Source organism: Corythoichthys intestinalis, chromosome 1 (genome assembly GCF_030265065.1).
Source record: "Corythoichthys intestinalis isolate RoL2023-P3 chromosome 1, ASM3026506v1, whole genome shotgun sequence".
NCBI lineage: Eukaryota > Metazoa > Chordata > Actinopteri > Syngnathiformes > Syngnathidae > Corythoichthys > Corythoichthys intestinalis.
In genome coordinates this window covers 43,889,962-43,909,383 of record NC_080395.1, presented here as the reverse complement: position 1 = coordinate 43,909,383, position 19,422 = coordinate 43,889,962, and the positions used below count along the sequence as shown (strand labels likewise).

The 19,422-nt window shown below is 37.2% G+C and overlaps 1 protein-coding gene across 2 annotated transcripts in view; it reads right to left on the bottom strand.

Moving 5' to 3' along the window:
- Positions 1-19,422, bottom strand: part of mindy2 (MINDY lysine 48 deubiquitinase 2) — a 54,583-nt gene that overhangs the window by 14,240 nt on the left and 20,921 nt on the right. For both annotated transcript variants that reach the window (XR_009062465.1, XM_057829306.1), the window contains exons 4-7: positions 17,894-18,052; positions 17,618-17,720; positions 11,399-11,541; positions 4,196-4,369 (exon numbers count right to left, since the gene is read on the bottom strand). Coding sequence is in view for 1 of the 2 variants with exons in the window: in XM_057829306.1 (XP_057685289.1) it covers positions 4,196-4,369; positions 11,399-11,541; positions 17,618-17,720; positions 17,894-18,052 (579 nt within the window). In the remaining variant the exon portion in view is untranslated. The remainder of the gene's footprint in view (positions 1-4,195; positions 4,370-11,398; positions 11,542-17,617; positions 17,721-17,893; positions 18,053-19,422) is intronic.

Sequence of the window (19,422 nt, the reverse complement as noted above, 5' to 3'; positions counted from 1 at the left end):
TATAGGCTTCAGCACCCATGAGCATTGTGTAAGTAATTATTGACATCAACAATGGCGGGCTACTAGTTTATTTTTTGATTGAAAATTTTACAAATTTTATTAAAACGAAAACACAACAAAGAGGGGTTTAATATAAAATTTCTATAACTTGTACTAACATTTATCTTTTAAGAACTACAAGTCTTTCTATCCATGGATCGCTTTAACAGAGTGTTAATGGTAATGCCATCTTGTTGATTTATTGTAATAATAAAGAAATACAGTACTTATGTACCGTATGTTGAATGGATATATCCATCTTGTGTCTTATCTTTCCATTCCAACAATAATTTACGGAAAAATATGTCATATTTTATAGATGGTTTCAATTGCGATTAATTACGATTAATTTTTTAGCTGTAATTAACTCGATTAAAAATTGTAATCGTTTGACACCCCTAATATACTGTATATATATATTCATTCATTCATTTTCCATGCCGCTTATTCCTCACGAGGGTCGCGGAGGTGCTGGAGCCTATCCCAGCTAACAACGGGCAGTAGGCAGGGGACACCCTGAACTGGTTGCCAGCCAATCGCAGGGCACAAGGAGACACACAACCATTCACGCACACACTCATACCTACGGACAATTTAGAGTGTTCAATCAGCCTACCATGCATGTTTTTGGGATGTGGGAGGAAACCGGAGTTCCCGGAGGAAACCCACGCAGGCACGGGGAGAACATGCAAACTCCACACAGGAAGGCCGAAGCCCGGGATTGAACCCTTGATCTCAGAACTGTGAGGCAGATGTGCTAACCACTCAGCCACCGTGCCGCCTATATATATATATATATATATATATATATATATATATATATATATATATATATATATATATATATATATATATATATATATATATATATATATATATATATATATATATATATATATATATATATATATATTAGGGCTGTCAAAATTATCGCGTTAACGCGCGGTAATTAATTTTTTAAATTAATCACATTAAAATATTTGACGCAATTAACGCACATGTCCCGCTTAGAAAGTATTCTGCCTTTTGGTAAGTTTTACAGCAAGGCTTTTTGCGCTGTCCAACAGCGAACTCTTGTGGTCGCTTCGCGACATGGTTTATTGTTTTCTTCTTTTCTTTCTTCATTATGGCTGCACGACGTCTCGGGCTGATAATGTTGTGCTTATATGATCCTTGGGCAAAATTTGTCCGTAAGTATGGTTGTTGTAAAGAATGTACATATTATGTTAGTAAGCGAAATGTTATATTTTTTGTATGAGACGCTTTTTGTTTATGTTTAGTGAACCTGTATAGCGTGCTAAGCTAACGTTGTTGCTAATGCAATGCTTGTGTACTTTTATTTTGTAGTTTTACGACGGTCTAAAGAGGACAATGGTTTGAGGCCATTTTATTAATAAATCAGATGAAAAAGGAAGAAGTCTAATTATTAAGGCGTCGTTCACTAGCTGTCTAGCTTTGGAAAAAGTGGACGCTTCGGAGTGAGGACAGCATAGACAGATTTAAATGACAGTAGAGTGAAATGCCCACTACAGTCCTTATGTACCGTATGTTGAATGTATATATCCATCTTGTGTCTTATCTTTCCATTCCAACAATTTATTGTACAGAATATATATATAATTTACAGAAAAACATGGCATATTTTATAGATGGTTTGAATTGCGATTAATTGCGATTAATTAATTTTTAAGCTGTAATTCACTCGATTAAAAATTTTAATCGTTTGACAGCCCTAATATATATATATATATATATAGATATATAGATATATATATACACACACACATACATATATTATATGTGTATTACATAATTAAACATAAGTCTATTTTGCCATCATTCGCTGGACATCTGGACATTCGCGTCAATGGCTCTTAATGAATTAAATGAGTTACAGTGTATCACAAAAGTGAGTACATTTCTTCAGATATCTAAGTATATCTTTTCATGGGACAACACTGACAAAATGTTACTTTGAAACAATGAAAAGTAGTCTGTGTGCAGCTTATATAATAGAGTTAAAGGAAGCCTCTTCTGAAGACGGTACACAAGAAAGCCCGCCCGTTTCATCAGAGCATAGGACATGGTTCCAGTAATCCATGTGCTTTGTTGACATGTCCTCAGCAAACTGTTTGCGGACTTTCATGTGTACCGTCTTCAGAAGAGGCTTCCTCGTGGGGTAACAGCCATGCACACCAATTTGATGTAGAGTGCAGCGTATGGTCTGAGCACTAACAGACTGACCCCCCACCTCTTCAATCCTGCAGCAATGCTGACAGCACTACTGTAACAAGTCACATGACATTTCGGAGGGAAAATGACAAGCAGTACTCAATTTGGACATTTAGGGATGTATGTAGTTTCTATGGGGTGCACTCACTTTTGTTGCCAGGTGTTTAGATATTAATAGCTATATTTTGAGTTATTTTTAGGGGAAAATAAATTAACTCTATTATATAAGCTGCACACAGACTACTTTTCATTGTTTCAAAGTGTCATTTTATCAGTGTTGTCTCATGAAAAGTTATACTTAATATCTACAGAAATGCGAGGGGTGTACTCACTTTTGTGATACACTGTAAAAGGGTTAATACTGTAGAAAATTAGGTGCAGGTGAGAGAATGGAACTCTAGCAATGGGTTATTCAATACATTATTCATTGAAAATGCGTTTGCCTTTGTTTGTGTTGTTATTACTGTATTTTGGGGCTGGCAGCACAAATAGGAGTTTTAAAAAATTAAAAATCTTAAGCCACAATTGTTCTCTTTTACTAATATATGTTATTAGAAACATAAAATATTGCTATTGATTTAAAAATCTATAATATTTAGTAGATGTTTTCAGCGACGGAGGGCGCCATGTTTAAGCGCGCAATGGATGCTCGGGGTGATGATGTTGACTGTCACTGTCACACGACGAACACTACAAAGTTACTGCAATTCCCTCTACGCGGCGAGACGTCCAACACATGCGCTCATCAGTTAGAAGCGGCGAGTACTTACTAGTTGTGTTTTTATTGAGTGTTTTATTACCTTTTATTGACTCAAAATACTTTTTACCTGTGTTTTCCTCTCATACTTTTAATTGTTGCCAACTGTATCACATTTGATACACCTAAAATTTCATGATTTTGAGACTAATTCAGAATTTTGACATTTCTTTTTGAAAAAAAAAATGATGGATGCAAGTTAACATATGCATCTGCAGGTTCCATGAGAAAAAAAAACAGGATTTAGTAAGGGTTATAGATATTAGAGTGCTTATTACACATATTCATTTTGACTTTTCTTTTTACAAATTTGAAAAAAAGGTTTCATTAGGACATTATTTTTCAAATTTTGGGATTCTCTGATAATTGCTTCATGTTGCAGGTATTTAAGGGTTAAGCATTGTGTTTTCTTGTGGTAACTTTAAAGCAGATTGTTGATCTGTTGACCACTTTAGTCACGCAGTATATTTAAATCACCCTTATTTGATATTACTGCGTTTAAGTATTTTCTAAAGGCATCTCTAGTATGTTCTCTCTGTATGCATCTAAACGAAACAAGCTGAGAGCGCATGTTTCGCCGGTGTAGGACATTTTGGCAGAACACCGTTTTTTCTTACTCTCGTCTCGTCTCATCCCATCTTTCCCGTTCATTTTGCTTTTGCTGCTCCTTTTGTAAAATATTAACAGTGCTGTCATGCTCATTAATGTTCCTCTCGGATTCAAATTGAAAGGGTTGAACAGATGACATATTTATGTCGTTACAGTCATACTCTGGAAGCCCGGCGGCGTAACCATGTGACGTCACCGCCTTGCGACGTCAACAACGTCAATGGCGACCTACTAGTTAAACTAATTTCACAAATTGTATAAAAACGAAAACATCAAGGGGGGTTTCAATATCAAATTATAATAACTCATAATAATGTTTATCTTTTAAGAACTACGAATCTTTCTATCCGTGGATCCCTTTAAACTTGTTTTGAGTTTTCTATCTTTTGTACTTGTTGTTGATCGGGGAAAAAAAACCTGAACAAAGCTATGTTTTTGCATGTTTAACAAATGCAAAATTTTGCGTTTTTTTTTTTTTTCTTTGCTGCTTTCGTTACAGTGTCAGATGGCGTAAGGAAATCATCCCAGTTAAGCTTCTGCAAGCCACAGTGGTCAGACCTGGTCTATTTGATCCTGCTGTCCTCGGTATACAGTCTCCGGGTCCGACGGAGGCCTCAACCGGAACTCAGAATCGCAGAAATTGCCATCACCGTCGACATTGTGAAGACTCTCCCACACCACCTTTTCCTCTGTCAGGAAGCCTTGATCAGTCACCAGCAGGTACAGCTGACCCTGGGAATAAAAATCAATAAATACTGCGGTGCATTGAGATACGAATGACTTGACTTGGGAGTTTTTCAAGGTACAAGCCATCGTTCAGAAGGGATATTTAGCTTCAACTTGAGAGATGAAATCCTTATGATGGAGTGAACTCGACTCACTGCTAGAGGTGCACACAGATTCTTTATCTTTTCTGGACGTGGGGTCATGAAGTTGGTGCACAAAGCTCTGCCTCTGCTGGCAATGCCAACGTGTGATAGTGAAGAGTTCAAAACACAGTACAAAGGGGTTACTTCCCTTCGTGTAGATAACAGGAAAAGTCTGGCCCAGCTGCACTGATAGTATAACCAAGCAGCTGCATGCAGCTCATATCTGTATTAATATATACAGTAATTTGTGATGTTTGCAAAGTAAAGTTCCCCACATATAATATTTAAAATTAGATATAAAACACGTTTTGACTGATTCACACTTGATTCACACACAATTTACAAAATCAAGCCCCCAAAAAGTTGTTATCCAGTTTGTGGCAACAATGTACATTTTTTCCAAAATTTGATGAAAACTTCACCATATATTTTCAATAAGCCCATTAATTGTTCCTTGCCTCCATTCATTTCGAATCGCACATTCAACACCAAAAGAAACATTCCCATTCACTCCAATTGAGTTTCAACTCAGACCAGCAAAATTCGCCATTGCTGCTCATTGTTTTTGACAAAAAAAAAAAAAAAACTCCTTGAATTGCCCCGAAATAATCAGGAAGCCGCTCAAAATCAGAAGAAAGCGACACAGATATGCCCCGAAATCAACAGGAAGTGAGCCAAACTGTATAGGACCTGGTACCTAGTAAAATCAACAGTAGGGGAGTCAAAATGTACAGGACCTGGTAAAATAATCGGGAAGTGACCGCAAATCAAAAGCAAGTGACCTGGAAAATGGAAATACCCCCAAATTAACAGGGAAGTAACCCGTACATGTTCCAAAATCAACAGGAAGTGACCCATGGAACTTTAACGCTTAGCAGAGCAAAGTATCCCCACGAAAATTCTCCCAAAATAGTATTTTCTAGTAGTAATGAGCAGTTACTTGGGATTACTAGTAGTTAGAGGGGCCGATAACCGATTTTTGGGGTCGATGTTCATTTGTAGTAAAAGTGTAAAAATTGGGAGTAAAAAAAATTGCATTATGCATACACTGAACTTCATTGAAATGCCTAAAGCATGTTTATTGAATTACACAAATAGAAAATAATAGTTAACAATAGGGGCTGGCGTGGTTCAGTGGTAGTTGTCCCCAACCCAAAGGTTGTTGGTTGGATTCTCCGCCTTGATGACCTCGTCACACAAATAGAAAATAATAGCTCCAGAAGTGCCTGAATTTCCTAAACTCAGAAACATATAATATAAAAACACATAATAAAATTTGTAAAATTTTCAATCAAAAAATAAACTAGTAGCTCACCATTGTTGATGTCAATAATTACACAATGCTCATGGTGCTTAAACCCATAAAATCAGTTGCACCCAAGCGCCAGCAGAGGGTGACAAAACACCAAAAAACACAAGGATCAAGTGGACATGACACTGTGCTGTCATTTTAATCTGTTTGAGCGGGGTATGTGCGTTAATTGCGTCAAATATTTTAACGTGATTAATTTTTAAAAAAATTAACAGCCCTAATAGATATGTGGATATATATTTATTTTTTTTTAAAAAGTTAGCGAGAGAGAAGTCGGCCTGACCCGACTGTAAATAATCACACATAAGTCACTCCAGAGTACAAGACGCATCCTCTGCCAAACTATGAAAAAAACTGCGACTTATAGTCCGAAAAATACGGTACATATCATACAGGGTACTCCAGGCTAAGGGGTTTCATCTGTCAATTATGAAGATTGATGTATGTAAAAGGGATCCAGGAGGCCGCGTTTCTGCACACTTGCTGCTTTTATAAAGCAAAACAAAAGTTTAAAAAACACAATTGCACGTCCTGCGATAGGACTTGCGAATGCACATATCACGATGGCGATGTTCAAACGATAAATTGTGCAGGCCTACTTTTAGGGCCTTAAAAAGGTGGAAAGGTCCAAAACAAGTGTAACTCCATTTACCATTACCATTTGACCAATCAGAGGACAGGGTGAATACTAGTGCAGGAGACAGCAGGCTGGGGTGAGAGGCGTTGCTGCATCTGTGCTGAAATAACCCAGTTTTAAAGGGATTTTTTTTTTCATATCGGCCTGTCGAATTAAAAAAAAAAACAAAAACGATATACGTCAAATTTCCAAATATCGGCCTGGCCGATAATTGGTACAGCTCTAAATAACACTATACTTTTCCTTTATTTTCACAGTAATGAACAGTGTTGTCAGTAACGCGTTACCAGTAAAGCGTTACTGTAATCTGATTACTTTTTTTCAGTAACGAGCAATCTAATGCGTTCATTTTTCCAAACCAGTAATCTGATTAAAGTTAGTTTCCTTAGTGCTTGTGCGTTACCATTTTGTTGTTGCCTCATAATGTGTGTTGAATGAACAATACTGTAGTCATGGAAGAAGAGCATTTTGAATAGAAAATGTTGCGCTTGAGTTTGGGAGTGACATCACATTTCACATTTCTCATTGAAGAAAAAAAGGGTCACGTGTATTACCATGTCGTGTGAGCTCTGTCTGTGGCGGCGGCAGTGGCTAACAACATAGCCTGGCTACCTCGTCAGGATGCTAACAGTGAGAGATACCACAAACGGTTGCATTTGTTCAATAGAAATACAGCCCATGCTTCACATTTCTGTCCAGTAAAGATGACAAACATATCTCCGTGCGTTGCAAACTTTGCACTGGCTTTAAAAGAATGTCGACCGCTAAAAACTTGACATCCAATTCAAGTAACCGCTTGGAATTACAGAACCATACTACATTACTCCAAACAAAGCCTACAAGTAACGAGATAGCCAGCACTTTTACAGTTTGTAACCAGCCTCTGTACATTTTATAGTTACAGTTTGTAAGCATATGCGGAGTTTGAGGGGGAGGGGGGCAAACATGTTGATGACTTTGAACCAAAAGTCAAAAGTTTGGACACACCTCATCATTTGTGCGTTTTATAAATTTTCACTACTATTGTAAATTCTCACTGAAGATATCAAAACTATGAACGAACATGTGGAATTATGTACTTGGCAAAAAAAAAGGGAAATAACAGAAAACAGGTTTTATATTCTACATTCTTCAAAGTATCCACACTTGAGGTGTGTCCAAACCTTTGGCCTATACTGTATATATATTATATAACCAGGGGTGCACATATGTGTTCCGCATGCGCGCATGCGTACTGGACGTAGACAAACGCGCTGGCCCTCAACGGCTTCCATACGCTTTTGCGTACCGATGGCTGACCACTGTATTTGCGGCGGACACGAGAAAATAACTTCTCAAAATGTCGAAGAGGCAGGCGCCACCGAGTAATTACTTCCGTGTTCCCCCACCCCCGTCAAAAGACAGACAGATGACAGAGACGTCACCGGAGCTACCGAAAAAAAGGACTTTTGCTGAAAAGTGGCTACAGGAGGTAACATGGCTAGAAGCAAATTATGCTCGCAAGGAAATGCGGTACAAAATGTGCCGTGAGAATCCCAATGTCGCCGATAAGAGCAGCGCATTTTATGTAGGGTCAAAGAATTTCAGCCATCCAAAATTTGAAAAGCACGAAAAAAACAGAGAGCATGTGGCAATTAAGCAAACTATCGATGTCAAACAGGACCCCACTCGCCCTATGGTCAAGTGGCGGAATAGGGCGGAATAAAGGTAATGAACAGCAACATGCACTGACAAACGTGTTTTTGCTCGCATTTTACAAAGCTAAACATGCACGTTCAATGAGGTATTATGAGGAGGACATCCCACTTTTAAAAAGGCTTGGAGTTAATGTAGGAGCCGTATAATGCCCTTTATTTTGAATTGGTGCTTTTTGTTTCTTTACATTTCACTTCAAAGTAATGGCAATTTTGTTGTGCCAGTTGTTGTTAATCAATCATTAATTGTTAATATAATTAATTAAAGTTAATTGGCTCTAAGTAAAGCTTGTCATAAATTTATCGCATCAGGCGGGTCGGCTCTCAAGCTCAATGAGGACCAAGTCACATCTCCAGGTCCTCCTCTGAGAACCTGGGCAAAAAAATTATGTGCACCCCTGTATATATATATATATATACAGATATACACACACATCTTGACACTCTTCAAGTTCAGTCCTCAGTTCAAGCTCAGTTGTTGTTGGTTGCTTTTGAAAGCTTAGGTTTAAAGAAATTCTATATCCATCTTGCCTCCTCAGGTGTACTGTAGCTTTGGCTAAGCAAAGCAAAGGACAGTCACGAAGATGCAAGTCAAATGATCTGTTCGAAAAATAATTTTGACCCATTATGAAATACTTTGTAGGATTCTTGTTCATTTCATTCATTTTTGTTGTTTGTTTTATTGCTTTACAACTTTTATAGACCACACTTTAACGGCTAGGTCTTTATTTTTTTTTAAAGGCGAAGTTCATAATTTTTGACATTAGGCTTGGAGTTGATTTGAACAAATTCCGTGCAGTCTGTCAGCTATTTGTTAGTTTCAGGCAGGGGTGAAAGTGGCTAGAATTTCTTGCCGGTGTGAAGTTCGCCACAGAGCCAGAAATTTTATTCATTTATTTGTTTTCATTTGGGGGGGGGGGGGGGGGGGGGCAAACCTAAAACTACTGAAATGCAAAGAAAATTGTTTTGGCACAGTTATTTCTATAACACATACAAAAACTCATTCATTCTTTCATTCAAATTTTTTCAATGATTTGCAAAATAAAAGGTAACAAAAACAGCAATAACCCCAACCTCCATCTCCTAATTTTTTATTTTTCCTCATTTCCTCACAAACTAAATGCCAAATCTAAATTTTAACTAATTAAGAACATAGGAAATATATTAAAATTGAAGTTAATGTAAACATTTACCTTTGCTTTATTTATTTTTAAATAGTAAAGATATAAGTGACATACATTCAGAAAAATAAGTACAAATGACTTATATTATGCAGAGTGAAATGGAATATATTTTGAAAATCGCGCAAATATTGACTTTTTTTAAAATCATAAAGAAATGAATAAGTAGCCTAACATAAATGAACAAATTAGGGCTGTCAAAATTATCGCGTTAACGGGCGGTAATTAATTTTTTAAATTAATCACGTTAAAATATTTGACGCAATTAAAGCACATGCCCCACTCAAACAGATTAAAATGACAGCACAGTGTCATGCCACCTGTTACTTGTGTTTTTTGTCTCCCTCTGCTGGCGCTTTGGTGCGACTGATTTTATGGGTTTAAGCACCATGAGAATTGTGTAATTATTGACAACAACAATGGCGAGCTACTAGTTTATTTTTTGATTGAAAATTTTACAAATTTTGTTAAAACGAAAACATCAAGAGGGGTTTTAATACAAAATTTCTATAACTTGTACTAACATTTATCTTTTAAGAACTAAAAATCTTTCTATCTATGGATCGCTTTAATAGAATGTTAATGCCATCTTGTTGATTTATTGTTATAATAAACAAATACAGTACTTATGTACAGTATGTTGAATGTATATATCCGTCTTGTGTCTTAACTTTCCATTCCAACAATAATTTACAGAAAAATATGGCATATTTTATAGATGGTTTGAATTGCGATTAATTACGATTAATTAATTTTTAAGCTGTGATTAACTCAATTAAAAATTTTAATCGTTTGAAAGCCCTAGAACAAATATAAGTCCAAAGTGCACATTGACACTAAGATGTTCTAAACCTCCCCATCAGAGCAAATAAAACTAAATATGATAAATAAGCCTCCTCAACTCTTTAATTGCTCTTGAAGATTTGATCCATTTTCTGTTGCATTGCCCTTTTTTGCGCATCAATTCCACATTTTTTTTATGCTGTTCCAGAAAAAATGCATATTTGAACCAATCAGAACTAACTATCTCTGCTGATCACATGTCAGTATGTCAACCAGTTGAAAGGATAAATGAGTCCAGGCGTTTTGCTTTGCATTCGCACATTGACGTGACTCATCATCGTCAGACTCAGCTAACTGCAGCAGATGGGGGAAACCTCCATGCTGTCCGTCGAATAAAATAAAATAATAAATATCGGTGGAAACAGATTATGCTACACAAGCACTTCATTATGCTTGTTGTAAACATTTCTGCATGTAAATCTGATGTTGGTAGATTGTTTTCTTCTTGGAGATGAAATGCATGTGTGGCAGTTTAGCATTTTTTTCCCCCACATTTGCTGTCATACTTTTGGAATCAAAGCACCGTGTACCGGGCTTCGGAGTGGCTAAGCTAGTGCGAGTCAATGGTGTTTGAAATCAACTCCATCGACTACCGGTAATTAAACACACGCTAACTCGAAGATTAAGTCTTATGTGAAAAATTCAATTACATGCAAGGACAGTTTTCTGTTGACATTTTTATATTGGAGCAGCTAAAGGAGAAAAATTAGTAAAAAGTAACTGATAAATTACTTAGTTACTTTGATAATAAAGTAATCAGTAAATGGATTACTTTTTTGAGGCATAATCAGTAATTAAATTACTTTTTCAAGTAATCTGTGACAACAGTGGTTACAACAATATGCAGTGAAGACTGGGGAGCTTCAACAAAGTGCCAGATGTGAGCAAAATTCCACTACTTGAATAAATAGATTTTTAAACTTCCAATCCATTATGACTATGACAGCAGGCCGTGAACATTCACGTATCGTTCCCAGTTTAGTTGACATTCTTTTTTCCTTAAAAAAAACAATTTAAAAAATCACAATATAATTATGGGGTCTTGTGTGTAAAATCTTGAGGGCGAAAGAAATTTAATCTATTTCAGAAGAAGCCTAATATAACAAAATGTTGAAAAAGTAGAGCACTCGGAACTGTCAGATGCATCATGAGAGCTAAAAAAAGATTGGTATAGCCAAGATTAAACTTTTCTTGACAATAATGACATACGTACAGTATGTTTTACCTTGTATTTAATCATGGTGCTGAAGTGGTTATTTCTGAAAAAGACACAGAGTTCTCCCTCTTGCACGGTGGATGTGAGCTCACAAAGGCCGTGGTACGTCAGCTGAGTGGCTGTGCTGCTCAGGAACTGTTCTGCCACTATACCTGCCACAGACAGATACACAAAAAAATGTCAGTGTACGTTTTTATTCTTTATCTACCATCACCCCAACCATTTCCTTATTCCCTGATGAACATGGGCCGAAAACTGGAAGGCATTTCAGAAAAAAAATGAAGTGATTAAACTTTGTCAAAGGCTCAGTTTCAAAATGCGTTTATTTTGAGCTGCGCGAAGGAGGTTAGCGTTTAGTTGACGTGTGTTAATTTGTTTTGAGGATTATGTAAAAAGTGCCTCGGACTCAGTTTTTAGAGGGGTTGCACATGGATGACCCACGAAAAATGCTACTTTTAAGTATGGCTTAAAAATGTTTTGACAGTGGTTACTTGATACGAGTGACCAAACTTCCTTTTTTTAAGACAAGAATTGTTGTTCGAAAGTGCAAATACTGTATGTCAAGTGTGCACACCGTGGCTAGTGGGGCAATATAAGATCATCAGTAAGCTGCAGTGATATTACTTGTTTTTTGCAGAGGATAAAGAATATATGCCTGTGAACATTGTTCTGTTGTTTCTCTATATGAGTGAATAATCGCTGCCATCCCTTCCAATTCAAATGGATTGGATGTCTATCGCCGTCCATGGCAGCCATTGAGGTAACGGTGATTTGATTTGCTTACACTTGCCACGTTTACATGGAGCCAAATATTCCCATTACAATCGGAATATTTGTTCAAACCGAATAAATGTGTTCCATATAAACACCTCATTCGGAATGAACAGGCCCAAACCGAATGGAATTTCATTCCGATTCACAGGGGTGGAATATTCCTTTTCCCAAACCGATTAGAAGTAAAATTATATCATGTAAACAGGGAAGCGGAATGGTGTCTGGTTGCGTTCTTTGTGCGCATGCTCCGTACTGACGTGGTGACGTCACTCGGTGACGTAAGTAACGTCACTTGCAAGATGGCTTTCAAGCACACGCACAGCGCACCCACACAACTTTTTAAATGAACAGCGTATCATTCTGAAGTTTTGTTTCCACTCGAAAAGTTAAAACAGCAGCTGATCTGACGATCGATCTCCATGTTTTGCAACGTATATGCAATGAATAAAAGTCAGCATGTAAACGTGGCTACTGCTGTCTTACAGCCCATGCATCGGAATTTTTTGCCACGACGTAAAAGAGATCATATTGCCTGAGTGATCACTTGTTTCTCTAAAAATTCGGGTCACTTGTAGAGCGTCCATGATTTATAAACTACAACACATAAAACTTGGAGTACTAGGAGAGGACTCTTCTGCCTTAGAAGCCAAATTCAAAGCATTGTCATACTTAGTAGAGCGGGCACTGTACCTGTTTACTAATGCTCCAAAATGTCATCACTATTTCTCTTCTCATCTTAGCATCTACCCTGCAAAACTGAGTTAACTTGATAAAAGTTTAGCCTTTCTATCACAAAATTATTTTCTTGACTTCTGTGACTTATGACCTCATTACATCCAAAATCCAATCGCCCCTTCCGTTTCTATTACAAACAAGTTTGATAATAATAATCCCTTTATGTGTTTTTGAATTATCTTGAACACAAACATACAGCCAAAAAGACATATGGAACTGAATACATAACCTCTTCCTTCCGTAAGTTTCACCTACTGGCGGAGGTAATGAAAAAATACAGTGGTATGAAAAAGTATCTGAACTTTTTGGAATTTCTCACATTTCTGCATAAAATCACCATCGAATGTGATCTGATCTTTGTCAAAATCACACAGATGAAAAAACAGTGTCTGCTTTAACTGAAACCACCCAAACATTTATAGGTTTTCATATTTTCATGAGGATAGAATGAAAAAAAAAATGACACAAGGGGGAAAACTTAAAGAGCAATTGAAACAATTTTTTTTCCAAACAATTGAAGTCAGGTGTGTGCCTAATCACTGATGAGTGGTTTAAAGCTGCCCTGCCCACTATAAAACACACACCTGGTAAGAAATGTCTTGATGAGAAGCATTGTCTGATGTGCACCATGGCTCTGTCAATAGAGCTGTCTGAAGACCTGCGATCAAGGATTGTTGATTTGAAAAAGTTGGGAAAGGATACAAAACCATCTCTAAAAGTCTGGATGTTCATCAATCGACAGTCAGAGAAGTTGTCTACAAATGGAGAGAGTTTGGCACTGTTGCTTCTCTCCCAAGAAGTGGCCGTCCACCAAAGATGACACCAAGAGTTCAGCGCAGAATACTCAGAGAGGTTAAAAAAGAACCCTAGAGTGTTTGCTAAAGACTTACAGAAATCACTGGCACAGTCCAATATCTATGTGCACGCATAAACTATATGTAAAACTATGGCCAAGAAGAATGTTCATTGGAGGACTCCACGGAGGAAGCCACTGCTGTCTAAAAAAACATTGTTGCTTGTTCAGTGTTCACAAAAAGGCACTTGGACACTCCACAGACGTTTTGGCAAAATATTTTGTGGACTGATGAAACCAAAGTTGAATTGTTTGGGAAGAACACACAACGTCATGTGTAAAGGAAAAATGGAACAGCTCACCAACATCAACACCTAATTCCCATCGTAAAGCATGATGGAGGGAGCATAACCATTTGGGGCTGTTTTGCTACCTCAGGGCCTGGACAACTTACACTAATGAATGGAAGAATGAATTCAAAAGTTTATCATGATGTTTTGCAGGAAAACCTGAGGCCGTCTGTCAGACAGTTGAAGCTAAAAAGAGGATGGATGCTCCAACAAGATAATGATCCAAAACACAGAAGATAATAAACTTCAGAATGGTTTCAGAAGAAAAAAATACATGTTCTGGAGAGGCCAAGTCAAAGTCCAGACTTGAACCCCATTGCGATGCTGTGGCATGACTTAAAGACAGCGATTCATGCCAGACATCCCAGGAATCTGACTGAATTACAGCAATTTTGTTGAGAGGAATGGGCCAAGATTTCGATGTGCCAGACTGATCTGCAGCTACAGAAAGCGTCTGATTTAAGTTATGGCTGCAAAAGGGGGTTTGGGGGCACAAAATATTAAATGTGATGGTTCACTTACTTATTTTCCCCCTTCTTTCATTATTTGCATTTTATCCTCATTAAAATATGAAACCTATAAATGTTTGGGTGGTTTTAGTTAAAGCAGACACTGTTTTTTCATCTGTGTGATTTTGACAAAGATCAGATCACATTTGATGGAGATTGTAAGCAGAAATGTGAGAAATTCCAAAAGGTTCAGATACTTTTTCATACTACTGTATATACTGTATATCCAAATTAGCATTTATAAAACGTTATGTGTAGAAACATTTAGAGTAAACTGGATTTCTGTTATGCATTTTGAACTCAACATTTTAAGGAAACTGGTCATCAATTTAAGTAAATACATAACAAGTTGCTCCTAATGAGGATCAAACCAGATATACCACAATGGCAATGGAGTGCGGGGACAGAGGTGCGTAAAGTAGCCAAAAGTTTTACTCAAGTAAGAGTAGCGTTACTTCAAAATAATATTAATCAAGTGTAAGTAGTCATTCAAAAAATGTACTGAAGTACAAGCAAAGATGTACTTGGTGAAAAGAATACTCAAGTAAGAGTAACATTGTGAGTAACTGCTTATATTTTTATTAAATTTTTTTTTAATGGTATTTTTCTTCTCAGCTGTGGTTATAATGATACTGTACAATAACCCATTACAAAACCACATTAAGCCAAAGGAAAAAAAAAAAAAAAAAATCATTGAATTCCGGCGAGAAAAAAAAAAAGACAGAAATGAAGCATTATTCATCCAAAGAGCATGAGTGCCCTCGAGTGGAGAAAATAGTTCCTAGTTCGAACTGTGAATAGTTCCTTCATAGTTCCTATCATGAAGTTAAAAGGATCATATCTCCAGTTTTCCATTGGTTTAATATTGGGAGAGTCAAAGTCTGCGGCTTTCGAGTAATGTACAAGGCGGCACTCTATGTCAAATACTTCATTTTTTATGGTGCTTTAAATACGCCACATGAATCAACGGGCTGGCATGATCATAGAACGGCAAACTTACATCTGATTGGTATAATGGGGTCATGTGATTATTGTTGCAATATCTCATTGGTGAAATTGGTAGAGCTACTCTTGGCATCACTTGCAAAAAAAAAAAAAAAATCTAATATGTAGAATAAAGAGGAAAAATGTAATGACTCTTGTGCAGCCCAGTATCAGAGTAACCGTTATTTCTTCACAAATCTACTCAAGTAAAAGTAAAAAGCAAGACTTGGTAAAACTACTCTTAGAAGTACATTTTTCTCAAAAAGTTATTCAAGTAAATATCACGGAGTAAATGTAACGCATTACTAGCCACCTCTGTGCGCGGACAACTAAGCTAAACACCCTGGCTAAAGACCTATTTCAAGTTAAGCTTATTCAGAAATTTACAGTGCTGGCCAAAAGTATTGGCACCCCCTGCAATTCTGTCAGATCATGCTCAATTTCTCCTAGAAAATGATTGCAATTACAAATATGATAAATGGTGACGCAGCACCAAAAGCATTGGCACCCTTTGAAAAATCATGTGATGCTTCTCAAATTAGTGTAATTAACAGCACCTGTTACCTACCTGTGGCACATAACAGGTGGTGGCAATAACTAAATCACACTTGCAAGCAGTTAAGATGGATTAAAGTTGACTCAACCTTTGTCCTGCGTCCTTGTGTGTACCACATTGAGCATGGCGAAAAGAAAGAAGAACAGAGAACTGTCAGAGGACTTGAGAAGCAAAATTGTGAGGAAGCATGGGCAATCTCAAGGCTACAAGTCACTCTCCAATGACCTGAATGTTCCTGTGTCTATCATGCACAGTGTCATCAATAAGTGTAAAGCCTATGGCACTGTGGCTAACCTTCAACGAAGATTTCAATGAAAAATTGTGCGGATGGTGGATAAAGAACCTCGATTAACATCCAAACAACTTCAAGCTGTCCTGCCGTCCGAGGGTACAACAGTGTCAACTCGTACTATCCGTCGGCGTCTGAATTAAAAGGGACTCTATGGTAGGATATCCAGGAAGACCCCACTTCTGACGCAGAGACATAAAAAAGCAAGGCTGGAGTTTGCCAAAACTTGCCTGAAAAAGCCCAAAACATTTTGGAAGAATGTTCTCTGGACAGATGAGACAAAAGTAGAGCTTTTTGGGAAAATGCATCAACATAGAGTTTACAGGGAAAAAATGAGGCCTTCAAAGAAGCGAACACGGTCCCAACAGTCAAAAATGGCGGCGGTTCCCTGACGTTTTGGGGTTGCTTTGCTACCTCTGGCACTGGATTGCTTTACCGCGTGCATGTCATTATGAAGTCCGAAGACTACCAACAAATTTTGCAGCATAATGTAGTACCCAGTGTGAGAAAACTGGGTCTCCCTCAGAGGTTATGGGTCTTTCAGCAGGACAATGACCCAAAACACACCTCAAAAAGCACTAGAAAATACCCATAGAACACCTGTGGAGAGATCTGAAAATGGCAGTTTGGAGAAGGCACCCTTCAAATCTCAGAGTCCCGGAGCAGTTGGCCAAAGAAGAATGGTCTAAAATTCCAGCAGAGCATTGTAAGAATCTCATGGATGGATACCGGAAGCGGTTGTTCACAGTTATTTTGTCTAAAGGTTGTGCTACCAAGTATTAGGCTGAGGGTGCGAATACTTTTGTCGGACCCATTTTGGGAGTTTTGTGTAAATGATAATGATTTCATTTTTTTTCATTCTCTTTTGTGTTTTTAATTGCAGGCAAACTAAATGAAGGCAACCATTTGTAATTCCAATCATTTTCTGGAAGAAACTGAGCCTTATCTGACAGAATTGCAGAGGTGCCAATACTTTTGGCCAGCACTGTAAGTATGGCCCACAAACTTGATCATGCAAGTGAATTCAACCACTTAATTGATGTTCAGATTATTACCATGATAAAATGAGTTCAGAATGCTTAAACTTTTTACAGTGTAGTTTTGAAGAAAAGCCAAAGACAAATTGTGGCATGCTTTCATGATGCTCGACAAGGGGGGTAAATAACTTGTAATGAGTTGCAGTGTAAGACAAAAGGGGGCGGAGCATAAGGAGAGCGCCCAGAGAAAGACACACTGACCTTCGCCTGCCAGCTCGCTGTTGTCTGACTGTTTACAGGATATTATCTTCTCCACCAGCTGGTTGTAGCTGCAGTTGCCCACTGCCTTGACAATGTCATGCATCTGCAAATTAAGATAGACACTGTGGCCAAAGAACATTTGCCAAGAACTGATGCAGGCAGCACAAAGCCACTGTGAGTCATGATAGAAAAAAAACGCAGCATTGGAACAATTTTTTTCGCTCATTTTCACCGTCGGAAATGGTGAAGTCTCAGGGAGGTTCCATTCCATCTTACCTGGGGGTCGACCAGCCAGCCGTGGTAGAGCGGGATGTCAAGCAGATCGAACACAATACATTCTGGGGTGTACTCAAAGACTCGCACGCCTGTAAACTTCACATTCACATCCAGGCCTGTCTGGAGCTTATGCAACACTGCCATGGCATCGCTCATGTTCTAGGAGGAGAAACAAAAGGGATTGCGTAGGGCGATAAAGCATCCATCCATCTAGGGCACGGTGTCAAACTCAAGGGCTGAGGGCTATATCTGGCCTACCATGACATTTTGTGTGCAAATTGACCATGTTTTTTTTTTGCTATAATGAAATTACTTTTTCTTCAGTCCTCAGTGAAACATTGAGGACTACAGAAAAAAAAAATATTCCTTTTGATTCCCTTTATATCTATCTATCTATCTATCTATCTATCTATCTATCTATCTATCTATCTATCTATCTATCTATCTATCTATCTATCTATCTATCTATCTATCTATCTATCTATCTATCTATATATATTAGGGCTGTCAAAATTATCGCGTTAACGGGCGGCAATTAATTTTTTAAATTAATCACATTAAAATATTTGACACAATTAACGCACATGCCCCGCTCGAACAGATTAAAATGGCAGCACAGAGTCATGCCACTTGTTACTTGCGTTTTTTTGTCTCCCTCTGCTGGCGCTTTGGTGCAACTGATTTTATGGGTTTAAGCACCATGAGAATTGTGTAATTATTGACATCAACAATGGCGAGCTATTAGTTTATTTTTGATTGAAAAATTTACAAATTTTATTAAAACGATAACATAAAGAGGGGTTTAAATATAAAATTTCTATAACTTGTACTAACATTTATCTTTTAAGAACTAAAAGTTTCTATCCATGGATCGCTTTAACAGAATGTTAATGCCCTCCTGTTGATTTATTGTTATAATAAACAAATACAGTACTTATGTACAGTCTGTTGAATGTATATATCCGTCTTGTGTGTTAACTTTCCATTCCAACAATAATTTACAGAAAAAATATGGCATATTTCATAGATGGTTTTAATTGTGATTAATTACGATTAATTAATTTTTAAGCTGTGATTAACTCGATTAAAATTTTTAATCGTTTGACAGCCCTAATATATATGAAATAAGTAAATAAAAACATGTTTAAATTTTTTTTTAAAGATTTGATGTGTTTTTTAGTTTTCGAAATTTAAAAACAAAAATACAAAAATGAAGACGAAATTTACAGTTTTTTCCCTATTTGTTTTTTATTTAAAAACTGAATCAATTTAACAAATTACAAATGAAAAAAAATGTATAAGAGAATATTTGCTATCAAAATTGAAAATTCAGACAAATTTGAGGTCAACAGTGTCTCTAAAAAATAATCAATTATTAAAATAAATGTCAATTTGTAGATTCATCATGTTTGTGCGAGTCCGCAGGAATACAGTGCCTCCAAAAAGAAAAACAAAATTAAGGTGTGGCCCGCAACAAAGATGAATTCGACATCTCTGGTTTATGACTTGATTTTATAGTTATTATTTTA